The sequence below is a fragment of the Geotrypetes seraphini genome, chromosome 2 (genome assembly GCF_902459505.1).
Source record: "Geotrypetes seraphini chromosome 2, aGeoSer1.1, whole genome shotgun sequence".
In the NCBI taxonomy this organism is placed as follows: domain Eukaryota; kingdom Metazoa; phylum Chordata; class Amphibia; order Gymnophiona; family Dermophiidae; genus Geotrypetes; species Geotrypetes seraphini.
The window spans coordinates 128,347,350-128,368,666 of record NC_047085.1 but is presented as its reverse complement, the minus strand read 5'-3'; the positions used below and the strand labels follow the sequence as shown (position 1 = coordinate 128,368,666).

Genomic DNA, 21,317 nt, shown 5'->3' with positions numbered 1-21,317 from the left:
AAATTAAAGAACAAAATGATAAAATTGGAGAAACAGCTGTAAAGGTTGAAAAGTTAGATCAGGCAGTAGGTAATTTACAAGCTAGTGCTGTTTCTAATATAAAGGATAGTATGTTGTTACATGCTAAATTAGAAAAAATGGAAAATGCTATTAGAGTTAAGAACCTTCGTTTGTTAAATTTTCCTACCACACACTACCTCTCTTCAATGGAACTCTTGAAAATGTATTTGAGGGAGATATTGCATTATAGTAAAGTGGAGACTTTTGAGGTCGATAATTTATATTACATTTCAAGAGATTCCAAAGAAAAGGTGGAGGAAGGTGGAATGGATAGAATAGTATCACCTGAGAGTTTGAATGTGTCACAGTTTTTGGAGTCATCTAAAGACATAATTGAAAAACGAGCAACTCTTCTCGTGACCTTCAAGACAGAACTTGAGAAACAAGACATTTTGAAATTATATTTCCTGAAAAAACAAGAGATGTTTTGTGGTCAACGGGTGGTTATTTTTCCAGATGTCTCTAGACAAACCCAGTTTAAGAGGAAACAGTTCCTTCAGCTAAAGCCAAAGGTTTTGGCAGTCGGAGCTACTTTCTTTTTAAAATTTCCATGTAAATGCCTGATATCATATGGAAATGATAAATATGTGTTTTTTGATCCAGCCCAGGTGGAAGATTTTATTAAAGAAAAACCTTTGTTGAAAGTTTAATTTCTTATATTTAGTTTATTTTTGGAGGATGATGTATAATGCATATAATAGCCATTTTGCCTGTTCCTAGATAGTAGATAGAAAGATTTGCTTTGATGTTTTATTTGTACTAGCGATCAGCTTTAATGTGGACTAGGATATGGTTGAATTAGTTTCCTTATATATTATGTTAATTCCCATTTGGGAATTTACATTTTGTATTTTTTGTGTTCATTCATGTATGTTTGTTACAAAGATATTGTAATGAATAATCCAATAAATAAAGAATTAAAAAAAAAAAAAAATAAAATATTATCACATTAAGGACATTGTTTGGACGTCTAAATCTCACCTAAAACCTGATTCTCTAAAGGACGTCTAAAAATTTAGATGTCTAAATAGTGCTCAGCGCGATTCTACAAAGGATGCCTAACTCAGACATCTAAATGGCGCCTAACTTTAGACACGTTTTGCAGAATCAGGGCCTAAATGTCTATTCTCATATGCAGTGGCGTACCAAGGGGGGGGGGGGTGGGGCGGTCCGCCCCGGGTGCCAGCCCTGAAGGGGTGCTCCCGGCCTTGCCGTTCAGTCCCCCCACACCCCCCGAAGGACCACTCGCCCCACTGACCTTCCTGCACCACCTGTGAAGCAGCAAGCAGCAGGATCGCTAGGTCAGCTATCCCTGAGCTGCTTGGGCGCTGCTTCCTGCGCCGCGGTCCCGCTCCTCCTCTGACATCAGAGGAGGGGCGGGAATGCGGCGCAGGAAGCAGCGCCTAAGCAGCGCAGGGATAGCTGACGTCGCGATCCTGCTGCGGCTGCTTCATAGGTGGTGCAGGAAGGTCAGTGGGGCGAGCGGTCCTTCGGGGGTGGTGGTGGTGGGGACTGAACGGCAAGGCCGGGAGCATAGGTAGTGCTGCTTCATAGGTGGTGCGGGGAGGCCAGGGGGGCGAGCGGTCCTTCGGGGTGGAGCGGGTGGGCAGGCAGGTAGGCATTCAAGGGGGAGGGGGATGACAGGCAGGCAGGCCTTCAAGGGGGGGGACAGGCCTTCGGGGGGGTGTGCAGACCTTCAGGGGGGTGCAGGCCTTCGGGGGGGTGCAGACCTTCAAGGGGGGGGGACAGGCCTTCAAGGGGGGGGACAGGCAGGCAGGTCTTCAAGGTGGGGGGACAGGCCTTCAAGGGGGGAGACAGGCCTACAAGGGGGTGGGACAGGCCTTCAAGGGGGGACAGGCAGACCTTTAAGGGGGGACAGGCCTTTGGGGGGGGGACCCTGGTTTAGAAGTACACGGAGGGAAGGGGGTGTTCAAAGAGACGTGCATATGCCAAACTTTGGGGGGGATGAAGAAATAATGGGTCTGAAAATAGAGGAGAGGGAGAGAAATGATGGACCATGGGATTTAGGGAGGGAAGGAACTGAAAGGGAGAGAAATTGGACACAAGGGATGGTGTGGAGGAGGGATAGAGATACTGGATAGGAGGGTAATTGGGAAAAGAAAGGGAGAGATGGTGGACTCTGGGGTGGTGGGGAAGGAGAGAGAGATGCCGGATGAAAGGGTAGTTAAGAAAAGGTGGATCTGTGGAGGGAAATGAAAAAAAGGAAAGATACCAGACTTCCTGGGGAGGGAAGGGAAATGGAAAGGGAGGACAGAGTTGGCAGATGGATGGTTAGCACGCAGAAAAAAGAAAGAAGGAGACCCTGGCAAGCAAGTTATCAGAAGAAAACCAGAGCCTTGGACCAACAAGATTTGAAATATAACCAGACAACAAAAGGTAGAAAAATTAATTTTATTTTCTGTTTTGTGATTATAATATGTCAGATTTGAAATGTGTATCCTGACAGAGCTGGTGTTGGACTGCAAACGTGAGCTAGGATTTAACAGAGAGAGGAAAAGTCCTTTTTGTTTCTTTATTTTATTTACACCACAGCGCCAGTGTGGTTAGGAGAAGCCAAAGGGGGTGAAAAAGCTATAAAACCCACCAGGAGTTTTGAAAAAAATCACCCAACTGGGCAGGAAAATCAAATTGAAAAACCAATTCAATAGGCTGAATCGAATCGAAATTTTTTTTCCTGAATCTGGCAGCATTAGTTTGCGCTACTGTCTTAGACTTTAGGACCTGGGATTGGGGAGAGATGGCATCCTCAGTACTTTATAATGCAAGTGAAACGAGGATTTGGTCAGACTTTTGAAGGGTCTGCAGAAAAAAAATATTGTATAGGCCGGGGACATGAAACAGCAGGAAATGGGAACTTTTCTTCCTTCTATTTTTGTGAATGGAAAGGCTGAGGATGTCAGAGAGTTCAGTTAAAATATGTGCTTTATAAGAAAATATAATAATGTGTTTTATAAAGTTTATAGCATAGCTGGCCTACCCAGTGAGGTGTTTCTAGTGGTGGTGGTGGCAGTGGCAGCGTGTCAATGTGTTGAGAGGAAGAGGTGGTCTGGGAAATTCTGCTGAGCAAACTCCGGGCCCATTTCCACCCCCCAGTTAGTCCACTCCACTCAACTGGTTCACACACTGAGTGGGTCTTTGGGTGTTGTGTTGGGATCTCTTCCAGTGGTTTATCAGTATCTCCTTCTGGTCCAAGGAAGGAAACTTTGTTATCCTTAGCATTGACCTACAGAATATGTTTGTAACAGCGCTGCTTGTGTGGCATTAGGCTATGTAGTGATCGAAAGAAAAAAAACAGATCTTTGCACATTTTTGCACTATATGGTGGGTGTATGAGGAGATTCACATTTCCTGCACAGCTAAGTCCATGTGAAGTTACCTTGTGCTGTATTTGACATCTAGCAAGGTCTCTGTTTGAAAGGAAAGATCTAAACTTAAAAATGAAGTGGCCAGAAGTTATGGTAAAAGCAGATAGTGTAGCTGGTTTTAAGAAAGATTTGGACAAATTCCTGGAGGAAAAGTCCATAATCTGTTATTAAGACATGGGGGAAGTGTCTGCTTGCCCTGGATCGGTAGCATGGAATGTTGCTACTCTTTGGGTTTTGACCAGGTATTAGTATCCTGGATTGGCTACCATGAGAATGGGCTACTGGGCATGATGGACCATTGGTCTGATCCAGTTAGGCTATTCTTATGTTATGTTCTCATCTGTAGGGGCCTTTGTTTTCACTTCTTATTTTAATGTATTTTTTTTTCTGGGAACTTATCAGTGTTTTTTATAATGGGAACAAAAATGGAAGAGAATTAATGTGTGTGGGATGAGGGGGTAATTAATTTCTTCAGCTAAATAATTCAATCCACTTCAAACAGACATAGGAGAACTCACGCACCATTCACACACCCTCCAACCAAAAACGTCAAAAGGAAAAAAACTGTTCGACAACCTCCTAGCCATTCGAGCTGCAACACTCGATCCCCAACCCTACAACCAATTGACATCGACCACATACTGCAAAACCTTCAAAAAGAAATAAAAACCCTTCTATTCAAAAAACACATAAAACCGAACTAACACAATCAGAACTGTCCCAAGCATCACCTGCAACTACTCCATATGTACTTCTGATGTCATGACAATTCAGACATAATTTATGTTATGTTATGTTATGTTTGGAATATAAGAAAATTTTCACTGCCTGTTTCTATTCTGACCATTTATTCCGTTTCATGGTCATTACAAAAAATATTTTTTTACATGGGGGGGGGGGGTGTCAAAAAATGATGGGCCCCGGGTGCCACATACCCTAGGTACGCCACTGCTCATATGTTTTTTTTCTTCATTAGTGGCTTTCTTAGCTCTCTTACAAGATTATCTGCTGGTGGTAGGGAGAGACTTCAACATAATGGCAGACCCTCTGAAAGACTGTAAGCCCCCCAAGCCTAGATCCAAAGGGCGAGATGTGAATTTTGTTGTCAGACAAAATTAGATGTGTAGCGCATCCTTAAAAAGAAACACATCACTGCCCTAAATCATTCTCTTCCTGGTAGAGGGGACTCTGTGTTTTCTACTGTATAAACTGTGTGATTTGAAGGGCTTATTCCCCTCTCCTAATCAGCCAACTGAACTGAATTGCTTGATTCTCCTTTCTCCTTTCCTGGGCATTATGCTTAAGTGATCACATGACAAGGTGATTCAAAAAGAAACACATCACTGCCCTAAATCATTCTCTTCCTAGTAGCAGGGATGCGCACGCAGATTTATTTTTACCCATATCTAAACCCTGCATCTTTCCTATGACACTGACATAATCATATAAATATTCTATGCAAAAGCAATGTTATTAGCCAAGTGGTGGAGATACCCATTGAAGCACATTTAGTAATAGTGGTGTTCTTTTCCCTGTGCACAGTGGTGGTTGGGTACCCATTTTGAAAATTACATTTTTGTCTCTGTGGAGTTTTTTTGCCCATGATACATAAGTTGAACGGCTAGAAACCGGCTGGGGTGCCATCTGAAATGAAAGCAGTTTAATGCAGTTGAGGCTTTTTCTCCACTATTACTACATGTGTTACTATGTTACTATGTGCTTCAGTGGGCATATCCACCACTTGCTTTTGCATATATTATTTGAATATTGTTATTATATAATTTTTCTTGACTGACATAACCATGCCTTTCATGCATAAATTCTCCAAATAGGTTACCTCCCTAAGCGTCTTCTCACCTTCATGGTCTAAGACTAGCTCATAGCCTCTTTCTTCCCATTGTTCCTCTTTACCTTTCTACCACAATGGCTTCTGCGCTTTTCTTCCTCCTGATACTGACTTCTCCAACTTCTCCCTTCACCCCAAACCACTGAACTCTTCAACACCATGCCACACATTTTTCAAACCCATTACCTCACCCTCTCTTTTGTCCACCATCCTTTTCTCAGCCCTAAATCTTCAACACTTTTTTCTTCTCATTCAAGGTAATATATAGAAATAAAACAATTATATAAATAATATATAAATGAATGTGCTCAATGAAAAGCCAACAAGCTTCAGGTATACAGAGCCACAGACTCTACCAGCTCAGACTTTATAACATCACCCTTCCTGCTTACCTCTAAATCTTGTTATTAATCTCTGTGTCTATTACATAAGCAAAATGAGCAAGAGAGTAACTGTGATGAAACTGTTACTCTCTTGCTCATTTTGCTTATGTGACAGACACAGAGATTAATAACAAGATTTAGAGGTAGGCAGGAAGGGTGCTGTGATGTTATAAAGTCTGAGCTGGTAGAGTCTGTGGCTTGTACACCTGAAGCTTGTTGGCAAGATTGTGCATCAGACATGTCTACTTTCTCTGAGCCACAGTCATTGTGAATAGGGTTTCTCTTATTTTATTAGCCTCTTGGAAATGAGGTTTAGTATGCTATATAGATTTCATATGCTTTGCTTGAGTAATACATTATTAAACATCTTTTTCTATTATTATCAAAAAGGAGTCCTCTTGACCCTCCAAAATAAAAGGTTTAGTATGCAATATATATCTTTTTTCATGTGCTTTGCTTAAGTAATGCATTATTAAACATCTTTAGACCTTAATATCAAACTAGAGTCCTCTATACCCAAAAAATAAAAGCCCCATTCACCTATATGCGGACGCCTCCAGCACATCTAAGTCACATCCACCTAACTCGCGCCTACCTAGTGCCCAATTCATGCTCAAAAGTAGACCTGCTTTTGCAACACTTACATTTTAGGCATTAGGTAGACGCGTTAGGATGCTGAGCAGCATGCGATTCTGTAAATGAATGTCTATATTGAAGCAAAGCCCTTGCCACGCCCACACCTATCCCGTTAGGCGCAGCTTTTTCCGAAGGGCTTCCACAAAATTGTGGATGTCTATTTTGTGAATTATTTCCAGCCTTTGGACATCTAACTTTCAATTATTGTTTGTTAAAGTCATTAATTGGGCTTATTATGGATATCCACATTGTGGATGCCTAAAGTTAGATGTCCTTTACAGAATCTGCCCCTAAGGGCTCCTTTTGCTAAGCAGCGTAAGAGCATTTTACCGTGGACCGGTGAGGTAAATACTGTGACGCTCATTGAATTCCTATGAGCTTTGGAGCATTTACCTCACTGGTAAATGTGTAAATCCATTAGTGCACCTTTGTAAAAGGATCCCCTTAGTGCACACTAAATTGCTTTATCACAGATTAATTAAAAGGCATTGCTTTTTTTATTAATTTGAATGTGCAAAATAAATTGAATAAAGTCTGAGACCCATTAGAAAACAGCAAATTAATCGAAATTCAACTGCAATTTTTTGTCTAGTGCATAGTGCTTTTTTGCACGAATGCCAGACTCCCACATTCCTTAAATGTAATTCTGTAGGTTTTTTTGTTTTTTTTTTGCAACATCCATACAATTTGGAAACCAGCTATAATTCATGCAGTCTATAAAGAGCTTCCTATGTTTCAATAAATTTCTGTAAGCTAGACTATAGATATTTTCAGGTGAATAGGGCCCACTGGTGTTTATAAGATGAATAAAATAACTTACATTGGATGCATATTTTTGTTGTATATCAGAACAGGACTTCACTAAATTCAGATTTTCTGATTCCCGGGAATTTGCTTGATAGTTCAGATTTTTTATCTAGAAAAAAAAAGATACAGATTAAAAGTAATCATACTAATGATTTGACTTTCTATTCTGCTTTTAGGACTAAGACAATGAAAATAGATAAACTTTATTTAAATATAATATGCAAATTAGAGCAACACAATCTACATTGCAGCTACTCAAATGCATTAGCAAAATATCATTTCCACTGTATCACAGAGAAAAATGAAAGTAAAATGGGAAGCTACATATATTCTATGTTATGTTGATAAGTAGGTTTTAATGGTTGTATTTTGATTGTGTGGTTACACTGAAGTTCACTATCTTCCCCCCCCCCCCCCATCCGTGGTGGTAAGAGTTCCAACGCTCATAGAATTCCTATGAGTGTCTAAGCTTTACCACTGTGGCTGCTAAAACCCACTTTACGGTTTTGTAAAAGGGAGAGAGGGGTATATTTGTTTGTTTTATTTATTTATGCAGATTTAATAACCACCTCTTTCATGGAGGTTTTCACTCAAGGCAATTTGCAATACACTGACTAGTAATCAGGTACTCTTAAGTATTTTCCCTAACAGTTGAGTCATCTGTATTTGTGGCATATATGGAACATTCTGCACTTTTTCAAAAGAAAATAAACACAGCTCACCCAATATTTAGACTGTGGGAGACAGCTGGTTATTTCTCACGGTCAGTGGTGAAACCAGAATTTCAATGTCAGTGGTGTATCTGGCGACCAGTATTGAATTTCCGGGGTTATTTTGGCCAGGACACTATTCAATACCAAATGATAGATATTGGACTCATTTTCTCATAGTAACTTGGAAAGAATTGAATACGTTGTTTAGGAAGTATGCACATTCATCTAGTATTCTGGATTGTTGTCCATTGTATTTATTAAGAGGTGTTTCAGTTCAGTTTTATGATCAATTGCTGAGATGAGTGCAATGGTCATTTAGTAGAGGTTCTTTTCCAGAAGATCTGAGAAAAATGATGATTACACCAGTAATAAAGAATTCCAAAGAATCGAGGACATTACCAACTAACTATAGGTCTGTAGCTACAGTCTCTATCTATTTAAAGATTATGGAGGGTTTGGTGGCATCCTATTTGACAACATATTTTGAGGATCACATGATCCTACATGCTAGTCAAGCGGGATTCGGGTTGAATCATAGCACAGAGACCCCCACGGGGATCTCTGTTAGATATAGTTAAGCAATGGTTGAGTGAGGGAAAGAGCGTTTTAATTTTGCAGTTCGACTTACCTTCTGCACTTGACCTAGTAAATCATGACCTTCTCCTGCAGATTTTAGATGCTTTTGGGGTGACAGGTTGGGTTTATAATTGGTTTCAGAGATTCTTTTTAAAAAAACAGACATATAGGGTAAAAGCACAAGATGGTTTGTCTTCATATTGGGCCAATCCCTGTGGGGTGCCTCAAGGTTCCCCACTTTCTCCCATGCTATTTAATTAGATAGCCAAGTTTTTCCTCCTTGAGCCAGTCCCTGATGAGGTTGGCTTTGTTCCTAGCCGATCTTATAATGGTAAACACACAGAGTATAGGGAAGAAGTTGGTTGTCTGGTAATCTGATGAACGTGACAGGGGAGGTTAAAGTTCTACCCTTCCTTGGTCTAGAATGACTGAATAGGCTGGATTGGTTTAATGGTAATTTCTCTGCAAATCTATTATAGTTCTAGATGTTGGTGGGGGTCTTAGATGTGTGTGTGATCTTGTAATTATGTAGTGGACAGGGATTTGCCTAGGATTATCTGTGACCCATCCCTTGGAGCTGCACCATGTAAAGTAGAGCAAGAGAATAGTCAGCCACTACATGTTGAATGGTTGGCTCCTGCCAGTGAGATTTACCTTTGTTTTGGAATTGGGAGATCTATGACGTGTAGAGTGAGGGATTTACGATGTGGAGGAAGAGTTGGAGTTGGAATCCTTCCTGTTGTTGGATGCAGCTCTTGGTCCCAATGCAAAGGCTTGGAAGGTGTGTGGTGTGGAGAATGAAGAGGGAGAGGGAGTTAGATTTCCCTCTTGGTGTTGGTCACTGCTCTCAGTTGCTGTGCAAAGGAGCGCACGTTTAGCTTGTGCCAAGCGGTGACATGATGCTAGGTGCTTCGTCTCAAATGACGCCTCACTAGAAGAGATGTCAGGGGCAGAGAGAGTCTCCCATGCCAGCCTGACTTGCTGACTCCAGCCTGAATTCATTCATAACTGTAGGTTATAGATGTCTAAAGAAATCTAACTTTGTTGTGATGGGAGATTATCTCAATGAGTTATTAGCTGGATAAGAACATCTGGAAGAAGTAGGAAAGCAGCAGAAAAAATGAGAGGAGCTATTTTAAGGGCAACAAACTTGTTTTTAAGGAAAATAAATGAAAAGAAGATGAAAAGAAGGCTGCTGTGGTTCACAAAAGTAGTAGCTGAAAATGTAAAAAAGGGGTTAGCCTTCATGAACTACATTAGCTCGCAGAAAAGGAGACAACTGTCAATATCTGGAAAAGCTAAGAGAAGCTGGTAAAGTAGTCAGGATAGCAAAGATGGAAATAGAAGAAATATAGCTGATGCGGTAAAATGGGGTGGGGGACAAGACATTTTTCAGGCATGCTAGAAATAGGAGAAAGTGCAAAACTGGCACTTTGAGACTCAAAGGTGAAGAAGAAGAAAATGTAAAAGATGATATGGAAGAGGCAAAATTGCTTAACAAATATTTGTGATCTGTGTTCCATTTCCATTTCTATTTCTAAATCGCAAATACCTTTCAGTTCATTACGGTGTACAAAAGAGTAAAGAGGCTGTATAATAACTGTGATTTACAAAATTTGTGAAAGACAAGATTCTAGTGATAGAAAACTGCCAGGTTTTCAGTTACCCCATAAATCTAACAAAAAGAAATGATTTCAGTAACCTTCTAAATTGCAAATATGAAGAGGACAGCATTAACAACTTTCGAAATTCATCATCCCAACTAGCAGCCTTTAAAGAAATCAATCTATATAAAAACCTCTTATGAGTGTATCCTTTTACTGGTGGAAAAGTGAAAACGGACGTAATCCGTAAAGGACAGTTCATATTAAAGAAACTAAATTGTGTAATTAAATATCCCAGAATTTGCTCCTGGGGAACTTTATAACAAATAGATGAAGGTCCAGGAATAGGACTGCAGAAGACAAATACAAACAGGAATGGATGCGTAATAGACCTTGAATGATTTTCAGAGCATCGTGTCCACAGATACATAGAAACATGATGGCAGATAAAGGCCAAATGGCCCATCCAGTCTGCCCATCTGCAGCATCCACTGTTTCCTCCTCTCCCTAAGAAATCTCACATGCTTGTCTCACACCTTCTTAAATTCAGAAACACTTTGTCTCTACCACCTCTAATGGGAGACTATTCCATGCATCTACCACCCTTTCTGTAAAAAAGTATTTCCATAAATTACTCCTGAGTCTATCATCTCTTAACTTCATCATATGCCCTCTCATTCCAGAGCTTCCTTTCAAATAAAAGAGAGTTGCTTCATGCGCATTTATGTCATGTAGGTATTTAAATGTCTCTATCATATCTCTCCTCATGCCTTTCCTCTAAAGAATATATATTGAAATCTTTAAGTCTGACTCCATACGACTTATGATGAAGACCACCAATTTTTTTAGTAGCCTTCCTTTGGACTGAAGTCCATCCTGTTTATATCTTTTTGAAAATGTGGCCTCCAGAATTGTACAGAATATTCTAAATGAGGTTTCATCAGAGTCTTATACAGGGGCATCAATAACTCCTTTTTTCTACTGGCCATACCTCTTCCTATGCACCCTAGCATCCTTCTAGTTTTTGCTGTCACCTTTTCAACTTATTTGGCCACCTTAAAATCATCTCATATAATCATACTCAAGTCCCACCGTCCTAGAGGGACCAGAGGGAGCTAAATTCAGTAACACCCCACCACCACCACCACCACCACCACCACCACAATGTGCTCCACAGCATGTGGAACAAGGATGCTCCTCAGATGGCCATCCAGCACAAATCTGGCATGAATCAGGGTAATACAGCCTGAGGAGCTATTGATTTTAATCAAAACCAAAGTGTATCTGAGACAGAGTCTTTTAAAAATTGATTGAAAAATCCAAGATGGATGCCACGACAGCATTTTGGTACCAAAATTGACCTGGAATAACTAAATAAAACTGAAAAAAAATATGGGAAAAGGGTTTTTGGAGGTGGGGAACCTAAATCCAAGCCCCAGAAACCCTCAGTCCTGTTGCTTATGTTTAGTCATGTGATTTTATGTTATGTACTTTTATGATATTTTAACATGTTTAATATTAAGTCTTTCTAGTTATGTATGTTTACCCTAACTTTGTAATTTTTAGTTGTACATCGCTTAGAACCTGGAATAGGCGATTAATCAAATCTTATAATAAACTTGGAAACTTGGAAACTCAAAACAGTAATTAAAGACACCACCTCTGATGTGTTCCTATAGACTACAATGGCCAGTAATACTCTGCTGCTGGTGCTGTACCTGCTTCAACTTATGCAGAAGCTGGAAGATTCCAAAGACTTACTGCCTCAGACAAGCATACAACAAATCCTCCAAATGCTTGTTTCTTCAGGCTGCCAGTCAGACTGTATTAGAGTCTGAATACCCAGACCCCGACAGCTCCTCACACCTCTTTGGATGGGGGAAAACATCTGGCAACTAATATTCCCAGGAACTGACATGGATGCCAAACAGTCTTTTCTCAAGTTCCAGTATCAACCAAGTGCAAACTCCGCAAAAGGGGAACGGTCCCCGAGCCACAAAGGTGTTAGTGTAGGCTGGCTAGATAGGTGTCCCTCCCAATTACAGACCTCAGATACCAAGAGTCTGTGTTTTCACCCAGGCAGAGCTGACCCAGGCAATCTGGGTACCTCTGTAGCACTGAAAGTGGATTGTAAAAACACCTGAAAACAATAAACGAATAATAGAGAAGATCTGAAAGACACCTTCAACTCTCATGTAGAGGGAAAAACTGAGGGGCACAGAGCAGTGTCAGAGGAGGCAGAATTGAAAAATGTAGATGGTGCCTTCTACACCAACTCACAAGTAGAGGTGAATAACCCACTGGTTCAAGACTCATATGCCTTTTGCACTAGAATCTCAATTAATATTTGACACCAACGCTTCTTGTCTCATATCACTGTTTCCCTGCAAACCTAACACCTTTACCTCTTGCATTAAGTCCTGGATTTCACTAAGAACTAGATCTAAGATAACTCCCTCTCTTGTCAGTTCTTGGACCAGTTGTCCCAAGAAGCAGACATTTATTTTGTCTAAGAATTTTACCTCCCTAGCATTTCCGGATCTGATATTTAGCCAGTCAATATTGGGGGTAATTGAAACTTTCATACACATTAGTACATTAGCAGGAATAGCTTAGTAAAAAGTTGTTTGTGCAGCCAATTTTAGCTTTGCAACTGTTAATGAAGAAACTTATATTTAACAAACAAAAAAAAGAAATATTACATCAAACCTTCTTTATAATATATAAACAGAATACAACATTAATAAATATGTATCTTTATTACCACTATGGTGGTAAGTTATTTGTGATGTTGGTTTTTTGATGTGAAAATTCTTGTGTTACTTTTGTGCTACTTTTGGGCTGTTATTAGGCTACTTTTTGACATGAGTTGGACTAGAAAAATTTTCACCATCTGGCAACCCTGATGAGCCATGATTCATAATGAACAGTCAGTACCAAAAGATAGATGAGGAGAGTAAGGTTTAAAATAACACTGTACTTCCAAAATTTTAAATTCCAATGTGCATTCAGTTTTATATTCAAACTTACTTTGTCATTCATAGACTCTTCACCATTTTCAAGTTTAGCTTTCCTCGTCAGTGTGACTTCATACTGGATTTCTTTCTCTTTAATTTCTTTTTCAATATTGGTTGCCTTCATATCATACTTAGTCCCGAGAAATTCCTTATAGTTCAATGCTTTCCTATTAAAAGCAAACATGAAATCACACATGCAGATGAACTACAAATCATTTTACTACTTGACATTTAAAAAAAATAAATAATTGTTCTCCTTAGAGTTATCAGATATCCTCAATTTTCAGGCTCTGTCTATGGCAGTATTCAAATGCATGCTGAAAGTCCACTTTTTTTGAAGCTGTATTTAAGTCCTAATCCAAACCATTTGCAAAGCACCCATATCTGTTTGTCATTCTCTCTATAGTCCCCTACCTTATCCACCTCATCATTCCCTTTATTATTCCCTACCTGAGCAGGGTGTATAGATTCACCCTTTTTGTCCTGTTCATTTGTTTGTTTATTTATTTATGTAATTCGTTTTCTATCTCATTCTCCCCAATGAGCTCAGGTCAACATACACAATATGCAGTCAAATGGGTTACAATTTGCCATACGTACAATACAATATGTTCATCTTAACTTGACATATACAGAGGAACTAGTTTCAATATACTGTACATTTCTTTTTAATCATTTGGTAATAGGTAGGTTTTATTGCCTTCCTAAAGTTCAGAAGCCCTTCGAGGAATATGATCTGTGGGGGCAATTGATCTATCATAGCTAGTGTAAGCTCTTTTGAGCAGGGACTGTCTCTTGCATGTTTAATGTACAGCACTGCATGCATCTGGTAGCTCTATATAAATAAATAATAATAGTAGCATGCCAGACCTCTGTCCCTGATTCTCCTTTGTATAGCAGCTATCTGTCACCCATTTCAGTAATGGGGACAGAGGTGCCATAGTTTAATTTTGCCTTGCCCCAGTTGCCTCCCCTCATGCGATCCTGAATTTTCCTCTCTTGTCAGCACCCACCACCTGTATAGCCTCTCCTCTCAAACTTTCCTTTGTACTTCTGGTTTCTTCCCTCCAATGTTAGCATTAGGAAGTACAGTGCTGCGATGCAGATGGTCTTCTCAACTATGCTGGGTCCTGGATATATTTGTCACCTCCAGTGGTTAATTCTAAGTGGCCCATGAAGACCAAAGACTGTTCTCTAAAATGGGGTTTCAATAATGGGCATGGACACGAGAGGTGCAGGTGGAACCATTGCTGCTCAATTGGCAAATAGGGCAGGATTGACAATATAGCTTGATTTGTTTATACTAATCTGGCCAGAAAAACCGGCTCATTACCTGCTCTCAGGTCTTCTTCCCTAAATCACCCCCTAACATGAGGCTATGGACCAACTGAATAACCTGCCTGCAATAGGGGTGAGGAACTTACAATTGGACTGGATTGGATTATTTTTGTAGACAACTGTTGACATACAGTAGGTATTAAGCAGTGTGTATAATGCAAAAAGTACAATTACATCTTCATACTACAACAATATAAAAAGCAGTAGAAAATTATACAAAGACTACAAAATTACCATGGCAAACTACTAACTAATTCGAGAGTCAACAACATTATAAGTGCTTTGTGGGTCCACAGTGTCATGGTACATGGGCTTGTCATGCCACTTGGGTTTGTGCCCATCTGAGAAGCTGAAACCTATGCTGTGGGTAGTTTCACTACCAGCAGGGCCTCCCAAGGCAGACAGGTTTCAGTGATGTCAGACTAACAATGTACCACCAATATGGGCAGCAGAAGATGGGCTTTCTTGGAGATGGAGGATCGTGTTTGATGGGACAACAGCAACAACATTAAATTTATACTGTGCTGAAGAAAGGCCCGGCAATCTACTTCTGTATTCTGCCACGAAAACTTGATGATGATCATCAAGTCGCTAGGACTCAAACATGAGTCGATGGCACCTGACAATGTTATTGAAACAAAATTGTTTTGAGTAACTTTCGAAAAGCAGAATAAGACAATCATCGCAGAAACAATCAAATAATGAATTCCAGAGAGCAGGGCTTGCATAAAAGAAAGTTCTACTTATGGTCAAAACAGGTTTGACCTAAAGCCTGATAACTGAAACTGATCCTTTTAAGGAGAAAATAAAGATCTCTGTGAGGAATACCTGAACAACTTGTTTGAAATGCTGGAGATCTTAGATGCCCCACTTTAAATATCATACATAGTAGCTTAAAGTTTATGTGTTAAGAAACAGGAAAACAACGTAAACTGTACAACACAGGAGTAATATCTGTTATTTCTGAGCCGGTCACAAGTATGGCAGCAGTATTTTGAATAAGCTGTGAATGATGTAAACTGGCTTTACTCGAGCCTACAAAAAGAGTATTCCAATAATCTGGATTAGTTTAAATTTTCAACTGTCAAAATAGATTATAATTGATGCAACATACACAGTTGATTTTTTAAAAAAAAGGATTTTACTATGTGGCTAATTTGAGGTTTGAAATAGAGAACGACATGGTGATTTTGCCGTCACTGCACCTTCCCTATGGAATTCATTGCCCAATCACTTACGAGCGGAAACCTCGATAAAGCAGTTTAAAGCAAAACTCAAAACATTTTTATTTGAGGATGCTTTTGGATAAAACTGTCCTTTTTAGGACTAAATCAGCAATAGTCCCTTTCCCCACCAATTGTTTTAACCTTTAAGTGTGCTCTATTATAATTATTGTAATTCAACCCTACTTCCCAAATTGTGTGTAGTCAGTATATGTGTCCTATGCTAAAAGTCTACTAACCTAGTATAGTACTGTATAATATTTTAACACCAATTTTTATTTGTGTTTTAAAAGCTTTCTTTTATTAAGGTTGTACACCGCTTAGAAATTTGAATTAGCGGTATAAAATATGTTTAATAAACTTGAAACTTGACAGAATTCATCACCATTCCTGTCCCCATGAATAACCGCGGAAAACCATTCCCATGTCATTCTTTAAGGAGAGAGGGAAGAATCAGAGTATGAATAGGCACAACCATTGACCCTCAAGCCTTGCATTAAAGAATGCTGGTGCAGAAGGACTGAAGTTGAGGTTGAGATAGATACTAAAGTATGGCATGGGATGGTTTTCCGTGGTTATCCACGAGGATGGGAACGGTGATGAATTCTGTCACCATGTCATTCTCTAGTTTGAAACTTAAGTCAGAGTCACAGGATACACCTAATATAAGCCCACTTTTATGAAGACGTATTAGACTTTTTAATTGCCGGCCACAGTAGTAAAAGCTCTAAGGCTTGTAGAAGTTCTATGAGTGTCAGAGCTAATACCGCAGCGGTCAGCAATAAAAAAGCCTAATGCAGCTTCATAAAAGCGGGCCACAGTAACATGAGAGAGTAATTGTAACTTCATGCCCTGAATCTCCAGGAAGGATCTCAACACACTGTAGTTACAAGCAATCCACATTGCTGATGATATTTCAATGTTCAAAATCAAGTTATGTTCTCATAGCCAGTTAGTTAATTGACTCAGTTTACCACTGGGATCAGAAATAGCTGCCTCTTGATTGTTGTCCAGAAAAAAACAGTAACTGAATATCATCAGCAAAGAAATGAAAATTAATTCCCCAAGTGTCAAGAAGCCTTGCCAGGGGTGCAAGGTACAAGTTAAAAAGAGTTCGGAATAACTATGATTTCTGAGGGGCTCCAGAATTCGATGTCCCCTTTGTAGATAACTGACTCTTCCAATACACTGAACAAAATCGGTTAAAGAAATAAGATATAAACCATTATACCCAATTCTTTAGGTCCGAATGGCAATTTTGAATGAGAATCAGTATTGACTGCAGCTGCCAAGTCAAGTTGAACATCCAAACCTCAGTCCGCTTTTGTTAGAATTTCATTTGTAATTTCCAGAAACAGAGATTCAGTATTGTGATTACTTCTGCAACCTGATTACCGTGGATGTAAAATTTCATTCTCCTCAAGAAAATCATTTAACTGCATTGAAATAGATTTCGCCACTGTTTTGACCAACAAACACATATTTGAAATAGGTCTAAAGCTTTGATTGTCTTCCCCTTTTAAAGATCCTTTGGCCAGGCTAATGGTCCATCTAGCCCAGTATCCTGTTTCGAACAGTGGCCAATCCAAGTCACAACTTGTACCTGGCAGAAATCCAAATAGTAGCAGCATACTATGCTACCGATCCGATGACGAGAAGTGGCTTCCCCCCATATCTGTCTCCATAGGAGACTATGGGCTTTTCTTCCAAGGACTTGTCCAAACCTTTTTTATACCCAGCTACACTAACTCTCCACATCCTCTAGCAATGAGTTCCAGAGCTTAACAATTCATTGGGTGAAAAAATATTTCCTCCTATTTGTTTTAAAGGTATTTCACAGTATACCTTAAGCACAACATTGGCATCATCACCACAAAATCAAGGTATACAAAAGAGGATCAGAGTTTGCCTAATATTTAAAAAAAAAGTTTGACCACTTAAAAGTTGCCCAGATTCAGACCAAATGTTCATCTAACTCAGTATCATGTTTCTGACAGTGGCCAAAGTGGATTCAATTTCCTCGACTAGTATTGGAGCCTCCAGAAATGGGATTAATTCCTTGGGAAGCCTTTTTTCTTCTTCATCTGTAACACACGGACCTACAGAAATTCAATTTCAATCTGTGCATCAATAACCATTCTGCCACAGCATTCAAGCATTGGCTGCAGTTAGTAAATTGGGCTGTAGTGGATCAAAATAGGTCATTAACCAGGCATGATCAGCATAATAGTGACCTCTTACACCATAACTCTGTACTAAGGTAGCCAGTGGCACCTGGGGCCCATCAGTTTTTTACATCACCTCCTCCCCACCCCCATCTGTATAAAAACAACATGATTTTTAGTAACAATTCCACATGTCGCACAAGAGGTACCTAGGAAAAGACAGCATCTTACATACTGCAGTGAGTAGTACAACATCAATACACCCATTGTAAAACTAAACAAGTCAGACTAGTACAGATCAATTCTGCACAATCAATCCTAACAGAATACCATGTCTTTTGAACACACAGAACACAGAAAACACCTTCACCTAATATGGAATATCTAATCACAAATTAACCCCTCCCGCTTTTACAAAACTGTAGTGCGTTTTTTAGTCACGGTGGTAACAACTCAGATGCTCACAGAATTCTGAGCATCAGAGCTGCTACCACCATGGCCGGTGCTAAAAAACGCTCTACAGTTTTGTAAAAGGGGGGATAAAATAGAAATAGGTAGACAAAGGTTAAACTGAACCACCTAAGAAGCTGGAGTCCTGCATACAATGTAACACCACAGAAAAAGTGACGCATGCCCCCTAAAGCAAAAAAAAAAGAAAATTTTTTTTCTACCTTTGTCTTCTCTGGTTTCTGCTTTCCACATCTTCTTGTCACTCTCTTCCTTTCATCCACTGTCAGTCCTCTTTCTGCCCCTTCTATATGGCATCTTTTCTCCTTCTATGCCCTTTCCAGAAACTGTATGCCTCCCCCTTCCATCTCTCCCTTCACCCTCATTGGTCTGGCATCCATCTTCTTCCCTTTCCCTCCTCCAATGATCTGGCATTTTACTCTCTCCTCTTCCTTCCTCCCACTTCCATCAGCATCTGCTCCCTGTTCTTTCCCTCCAACCTAATTACATCCAGTATCCTTCCCCCTTATGTCTCTCTCCCTTTCCCTGCACACCAATCCATCAGCATCTGCCCCTTTCTTCCATCCAACCCAATTCCATCCAATATCCTTCCCCCTTATGTCTCTATCCCCTTTCCCTGCACACCAATCTCATCAGAATCTGCCCCCTTTCTACGTCTGCCGGCTCTGCTCGAAAGAAGTAAGTGACTTCAGAGGGGGTGGACCGGCAGACATGGGGCGTTACAGCATGGTCAGGCAATGACTGCAAACTGCTGTGGTCCACCCCCCTCCGACGTCACTTAGCTTCTTTGAGCAGAGTCAGAAGACGTAGTCATCATGGGTCCTTCCTGCACCTCATTGCAGCTGCCGGTCCCACCCCCTCTGATGTCACTTGTTCTGGAGCAGACCCGGCAGATGCAGTCATCGTGGGGACCTTGCTGCACCTCCCCACGACTGATGGATTCTGCTCGGAACAAGTACGTCCGCAGGGGGTGGACCGGCAGCTGTGCTGAAATGCAAGTCCCGTGGCAGAGTAGGGTGAGAAGTTCTGGGCCTGGCTGGCTGTGCACCCCCCTAAGGCATGCACTTGGAGCAGTTGTGCCCCTCCCCCCTTCCCCCCACTCCCGGTACACCACTGAAGGTAGATGAAGAAGCAAAAAAGAAATTAAACACAGAGCCTGAAGCCTTATTGTACTATACACAAAAAATCTTCACAGGGTCTGAACACTGCCCATTCCAAAAGACCAGGGCTGGATTTTTCCTATAGGCTAACTAGGCTTCAACCTAGGGCCTCAAGATCAAGAGGGGCCTACATTCAAATTGTTAGCAAAATTAAAATTACACTATTCTAAAAACAGTGAACTCTAAAACACTGAACCGAAAATAAGGAGAAATTCTACGCTTCGGGATTGGAACCGGCTCCGGTCGCAATGGGGCACCGACTTGGCTTCTCCCTTTCTTTTTCTCGCCCTGGGAGGAGGATTGGGGAGGGAAAGACGTTAGTCTGGAAACAGCTGGGCAAAGCCCAGCCCCGCGGGGAGAGAGGCAAAACGTGGATCCGTCAGGACAGGGCGGCCCAGACTGGCATCGGGGGGTGGGTGGGGGGGGGGGTTTCAGTGGAAGGGGGATGGGAGGCAGGAAGGCTGGCATTGGAGGGGGGTGGGGGGTTAATGGAAGGCAGGCAGGCAGGATGGCATGGGGGGATGTTCAATGGAAGGGGGATGGGAGGCAGGCGGGCATCGGAGGGGGTTGAGGTGAGGAAGGATGCACTGGGGGCACTATGGGCATAGGAAGGGGCAATGTTGTGTGTTATGTTTGATTAGTTATTGTTACAAGTACTATATATGGTGCTGAGAAATGTCCAAATAAGTGTTCTTGACTTTTTTTAATTTATTATCCGTGTCACATTTTTTATAAAGGTTAGTACCAATAACAACATGTTTCATTTAACATATTGATATATATCACAGTAATGATGTATTTTATTATCTCTTATGTAATTTACAAACTTAAAAATGGGAGGTGAAAGGGCCTCATAAGTGGAATAGCCTAGGGCCTCTTTTCATCTAAATCCGGCCCTGCAAAGGACAGTAATTTTAATTATCTGTAGGGTACAGGAATCCCTTCATAAAGGTGGCATATAAATCTCCCCTCTCCACCCAAAAATAAACAAACAAACCATCCCAGGGCTGACTTCATTAGCCCTAGCACTCACAGCCCAACCATCAGCAGCAAGTGGCTTGACTAGATCAAAAGCTGTCAGTAAATCCAAGATAAGTAGAACAGTAACTTTACCATTACCCAGACTGGCTGGAAACCCATTTCATGCATCGAAATTAGGACTGTTTCTATGCTACAACCCTTAACAAAAACCGGATTGCTGGATATGTACAGAATTTCCCTTGTTAAGACTGCCTTTCATCAGTGTTAACACCACTTTTTCAATCAATTTGGAAATCATGGCTAAGTTAGATACAGTACTTGTCTACAGTTTAACACATACTGTATCATAAGGTCTAAAGTGGACTTTTTTAAGGAGAGGTTTCCCAAAGTCAACTTTCCAACTGGGAGGAACAACTGTTTTCCCATGGAACAAAAGGAATAAACTAAAACTCATTTCTGGATTCTTCATAAAGGAAACTGGAATCATTTCTAACTGAGTTTAAGAAATATAAAACTAATGCTCAGGGTATCCTGTCTGGGGAAGGGAGGAAAAAGAATCTGTATAATCTGTATCGTTGTTAGTATTCTGTATCTTTGTCAAGAAATGGGAAACAAAGGAATCAGCTAACAATAATGGATTATCAGTTATGCCCATATTTCACAGGTACCCTGAAACAAAGAAGGCAAGTAATAGGCTTTAATTGCACTCCATAAAAGTTCAGCCAGCAATAATACTGAAAGCCCCAGGAGCATCAGGACTAGACAATAAGACTCAGATTATAGAAGCCCTGAAGCAATTCAAAAATTCCATGAAAGAACATTAAAGGCCTAGATTTTTAAAAAAAAAAATGCAATAAAGAACGGTGGGCTGCTATCGCAGCTGTTCTGGTAGCGAATTAAAAAAAGCTAATCATTCCTCAAAAAAATGATCATGTAAATGAGGTTGGTGAAGAG

General features: G+C 40.5%; 1 protein-coding gene across 3 annotated transcripts in view; it reads right to left on the bottom strand.

The window, feature by feature from the left end:
* Window positions 1–21,317, bottom strand: part of CCDC178 (coiled-coil domain containing 178) — a 483,231-nt gene that overhangs the window by 441,813 nt on the left and 20,101 nt on the right. For all 3 annotated transcript variants that reach the window (XM_033935245.1, XM_033935248.1, XM_033935246.1), the window contains 2 exons: window positions 13,042–13,195; window positions 7,132–7,227 (listed from right to left, as the gene is read on the bottom strand). In XM_033935245.1, coding sequence (XP_033791136.1) covers window positions 7,132–7,227; window positions 13,042–13,195 — 250 coding nt within the window. The remainder of the gene's footprint in view (window positions 1–7,131; window positions 7,228–13,041; window positions 13,196–21,317) is intronic.